Raw genomic sequence first — 5,258 nt, 5'->3', positions numbered from 1 at the left:
TTGCGTTGACATTGTATGCAATTTCAGTTTGTGTGGTTGTTGGTTTAGCTTTCTGTAACTTGTAGCAAGTACAGTCTGCATGTGTAGGCGTATAATGCATCATGATTGCAAGGTGTCCCGATATCTTTTTCAACTGTCCCATTATCTGATTTTAATGTCCATTCTAGAATGCCCTTCTAGCCAATCAGAAACAAGTGTTCAACAATGCTGTGGTATAATATCTGATTAATGTGGTATTTATTTTCCTGACACAAGAACAAGCCAGTTGATCAGAACTGCAGTATCAGAAATTGCTGTCTGTCTGGACAGAAAAATACTAAGTCAGATTTCACTGTAAAACAATTACGTAGTTATTACGCTTTGCCTTTGACTGCATAGTTCTCCCACAAATTACAACATAAATCAGTACAATTTAACATTGTTCGTTCATAAATCACGTCACAGGTGTTTTCAATATAAACAATTTTACAATATAATCTTAATTTGTAATACATGCAGAAACTAGGCAATGATGCTCTACTCAATGATCATACTTCCAAGTATACCATTTTAAGTGTAAAACTGATCTTCCATGTTTCCTGCCACCATGTCTTCTATCTCCTCCAGCAGCTCCAGGATATCATCCCTGCCAAGGTTTTTGAAGACATGATACCTGTTCTCACACTTCTCAACAAGCCGCTGAAGGGCCTCCACTTCACACTCAATGTACTGCTCAATAGTTGCATCTCCCAGCCACTCTCCATTAGTGAACAGCACTATAGTGTTGTTCACTCCAGACTGCCTTGCCAAGAAGTTACATGTGCTCCTCTACTGCCATTCTTTCTTCCTCAGTGAACGTATAGTCCATCTTTAGGACCAGGAAGAAAACATGGGTTGCTGGGAACACAGTGACACAGTGCACACTATTTCCTGTTTATCCAACTCTTGCACAGGAGCTTTCTTCAGGAATTCCCTCCACCAGGCCGGTGTGTCGACCACAGTGACCTATCTCCCCGCCACTCTTCTATGTCTCTTTACACACTGAACAGTCAATGGTGGGAATGGATTACACCTTGTGCCAAAGATGGTGTCTCCTTCTGAATTCTTCCCAGCTTCTCTGTACAACAGTAGCACAAACTTGAACACTAAGAGTTGTTTGGAATCACATAAAGAGAGAACAACATAATGGTATATTTAATATATGATCACATAAAGATAATACTGTATTTGCCACAAAGCCTGCTTTAGCATGGACAGAGGCATTGAGGGCTTCCACCATTTAGGTCGGGATTCATTTCAAGGCACATTATAGCGCAGTGCACTGTAGTACTTACATACACCAAAAATACAAAGTTTCTATATTGTTTTATATTGGTATATATAAATATTGTTTTGAATATCCATGTAGACAAAACTAAGGTAGTACACAAGGAATTTCTCAGTGCCTAGAACACATTCTATGTTCACCTGTGGTCCTGCCACAATAGATGTCAGTGAGTACAAGTATCTGAGGTTGATTATTAATGTATTTTAAAATGTTTATAATGTGTCTCAACCCTCCTTCTGTGTTCTGGTCAAATTGGACCGATTTACACGTTTCCTCTCTGAAAAATGTCGTTCATTTAATCTGATTGTCATAAGGTTCCATTACTTTGTCCACACAGGGCATCTGAACACACAAAATGCATTTTGATCATTTGCATTACATTTTGGGTGTTTTATTTAACTTTTATACACCTCTGGTGTTCCCAGTCAAAAATGACCGGTCATTAGAAATGAATGGGTCAAATCAAATCAAATGTTATTTGTCACATGCGCTGAATAGTGTAGACTTTACCCTGAAATGCTTCCTTACAAGCCCTTAACCAACAGTGCAGTTCAAGAAGAAGAAATATTTTCCAAGTAGACTGAAATAAAAAGTAATAATAAAAAGTAACACAATAAGAATAACGATAACGAGGTTATATACAGGGGGCACCGGTACCCAGGCAGTGTGGAGGCTATATACAGGGGGCCCTGGTACCCAGGCAGTGTGGAGGCTATATACAGGGGGCCCTGGTACCCAGGCAGTGTGGAGGCTATATACAGGGGGCCCCGGTACCGAGGCAGTGTGGAGGCTATATACAGGGGGCCCTGGTACCCAGGCAGTGTGCGGGAGTTCAGGCAGTGTAAATTGTCCGTTGGCGATTTTATGAATTGTTCAGCAGTCTTATGGCTTGGGGGTAGAAGCTGTTGAGGAGCCTTTTGGTGAGACTACAGTACAATTAGTGTATATAATTGAGTTCAAGCACATGCCAATTCATCAGACGGACACACTTCCTCTCCCAGACCCCCACATGCATGTGTCTGAGCACACACACACACCTCACTCCCCTTCTTGGCTTCCATGGCAACCCCCACAGAACCTTTCCTCAGTTGAATATTTCCACCACGAGAATCACACCTGTTGGCATTTTCACAAACAATCGCAACATTGTTTCAATAATATATAGAACTTTTCTCGCAGCTCTGGTATATAAAGCGTTTTTGAGGCCTTGCTCACAATTCATTCTGTGGCAACACAATGACCAAACAATATTCTGTATGTGAGGCTCTTGATCATAGCTTTGATCATGACTCTGGTGAGGAGAGAGGCCAGGAAACTGACAGGGAAGATGCATTAGAGGAGGAAGTGTCAGAAATTGAAGACAACACAGAATATGATCCAGACCAAGAGACAACAGATGTGGAACCATCCAGTGATGAGGAAGAGGGCCCTGCTGAGGTTGTTGTTACATTCTGGTCAAAGAATGGGAATTTGTCCTGGTCTTCATCCCTACCTGAGAGGAGAGGTCAGCTGTCGGCTGGAAATGTTATCAGGATGACCCCAGGGCCAAAGCGATACACCATATCCCGGGTTAATGACATAAAATCCTGCCACTATTTAAACATTTGAAATGGTTCCAAAACAAATGTCCTTGTTAAACTTTGACACAAAGTAGTCTGTGATAAATAGCACAATATGTTTAATCTGTGTATTTGTTATAGTTGAAAACAAGTTGTATGAGCTCAGGTCAATGAGGCCTACAGGCCATAACTAGCAAATAGAAGTTGAAAACGTTTAATGTTCACAATAACTTGAGTTGATAAAAAGATCTAACACAATATAAGGTGATAATATATGTATTATTATGGATTTATAATCAGCTATAATGGGGTGCTCATTTTGGACCGGGAACACAGAATTAATCAACATGAAACGAACACAACAGGAGGGTTAAGTACCTAGCTAACTTTGCAAATTTTGCCCTTGGTGCCGTAATTGCAAAGTGTAAAGCCATGGGTGGCCTACATTTTCAATGTTTTACTAAACTGTTTGATTCATTGGTGCTACGTATCATTACTTATGCTGCAGCAGTATGGGGGCACAGAATTGATTATTGTGTTAATTCTGTTTTTAACCGTGCCTGCAGATTTTATCATGGATTTGATACATTTATGCCAAAGCAATGTGGGCTGGAAAAGTCTTTTGGCATAACCCATGGCTATGTATTTTATATAATTGACAGAGATTATGCGGCATGCCAAATGAACATTTATGTAAGCTCGTATTTTTATGGGCTAGTGATGTTGCAATTGCAACAATAACAAAAAATATACCATGTCAGTCTTTTATTTTTGCTCCATTTATATAACTCACCTCACTGACAGTGTTTTCAAGAAATTACCGAAATGTTTTCGAATTAGCACTTTCAATGCGTGAAGAACTTAAATGGCAACTGATAAACAAACACGAAAGTAACAAACTACACACATACTGCTTATTTGCACATTTTAGATGTGGAGTGGCCCCTCTTGTTATTGAGATTGGTTGATACACAAACACTCCCCTAGATAAACGTTTCTGTTATTTATTATGCCTACCACAGTGCATCGATTTTAATTTGAGACTTTAATTCGAGACCTTTCAATGACCTGAGGATTTTTCTCTCTTCCTTCACCTTTTTCAGTCTCTGTTTTGCAGCCTGTTTTACAGCCTTTTCCATTCTGTCTTCTTTACAACTACTCTACACATTTCAAAATGTTTACCATCTTTGTCTGCCACCATGTTGTCTATTTTCCACAGAAGCTCTGGGACCCGTTGAAAGTTGAAGACGTGATACCTGTTCCCACATTTCTCAACCAGTCACTGGAGGGCCTCCCCTTCACTCAGAAGTACTCCTCGATGCCTGCCTTTCCCAGACATTCTCCATTGATGAACAGCACTATAGTGTGACTCCAGACGTTATCACTGAGAAGCTCAATGTGATCCTCCACTGCTCTTCTACGTTCCTCTGTAAATGAGTGGAATGCCTTTATGACCAGGAGGATTGCATGGGGTCCTGGAGGACACAAAGATGCACTCGCGTTTATCTGCTTTTTAACCAGCACAGAAGTGTTTTCTTCAGGACAGGGATTCCACCAGCCTGGCGTATCAACTACAGTGACCTTCCACTCTTCTACTTTCCCTTGTTTCTTCACACACAGTATAGTTCTCTTCAGTAAGGAATAGCTCCATTTTAATCTGGCCAGGATGGTGTTCCCTACTGCATTCTTTCCACTAAACCTGCTCCCCAGCAGCACAATCCTTATCTGACGGTGAAGAGGACGATCTAAAACGGAGAGGGAAGGAGAGTCAAAAAGAAAATGACATGGATTAGCTGTCTAGTAAATGGATTGATCGACTCCACATCAAACCAACTTAGCTTTTATTAAAGTAGACTCTGGGATCTGGGTCATTTCAGTTCTTGATATTTACCCATTAGGCACTTACCCATTGTCACGCTGGATCAAGCCAACACATGCTAGTATCAGAGAAGATTGAAAGTCAAAAGATGCAATAAGCAATTCCATTACTTACCATAACGCCTGCAAGTGCGAGGAATATTCAGACAGAAGGCAATGGCATGTTCTTATAGAAGTAATGGCTATTTGAGTCCATTGTGATTCAGTGTGTCTGGCTCTGCACCCCTGCACCCGTCTAGCTTTCTGTTCTGAAAGGCTGGCTGGACTAGCTCGAGAGAGTTAAACAGATTCAGCTGCTGACAGTGTGTAAGTGTTGTGCTTTTTCTCCAAGTTGCAAAGCAAGCAGAGCAGCAACTGGCTATTCTTTAGTTGAGCAGACTGGTCTCATGGACTAAACGTAACATACTAAACATAAATCTGGGAAACTCATTTGGTATGGTTACATAAGACACATGGTTACTTCATGCAAAACAAAAGCTTTTTAGCAACTTTTCAACTATTTACAACTTCAATTT

At 40.7% G+C, this 5,258-nt stretch overlaps 1 protein-coding gene and 1 pseudogene across 1 annotated transcript; both read right to left on the bottom strand.

Annotated features, from left to right (window-relative positions):
* Positions 1-549: 549 nt before the first annotated feature.
* Positions 550-1,161, bottom strand: LOC135529574 (GTPase IMAP family member 8-like; annotated as a pseudogene).
* Positions 1,162-3,549: 2,388 nt separating this feature from the next.
* LOC135529568 (GTPase IMAP family member 4-like) lies at positions 3,550-4,775 on the bottom strand. Its single transcript, XM_064958240.1, is given in 3 exon segments — positions 3,550-4,170; positions 4,173-4,610; positions 4,772-4,775. Coding segments are annotated over 3 exon segments (624 nt in total). The 3' UTR covers positions 3,550-3,988.
* Positions 4,776-5,258: the final 483 nt, after the last annotated feature.

This window comes from Oncorhynchus masou, chromosome 5, assembly GCF_036934945.1.
Source record: "Oncorhynchus masou masou isolate Uvic2021 chromosome 5, UVic_Omas_1.1, whole genome shotgun sequence".
NCBI classification, from domain to species: Eukaryota; Metazoa; Chordata; class Actinopteri; order Salmoniformes; family Salmonidae; genus Oncorhynchus; species Oncorhynchus masou.
The sequence above is the reverse complement of the archived record's forward strand: the minus strand, read 5'-3'. Positions and strand labels throughout refer to the sequence as shown.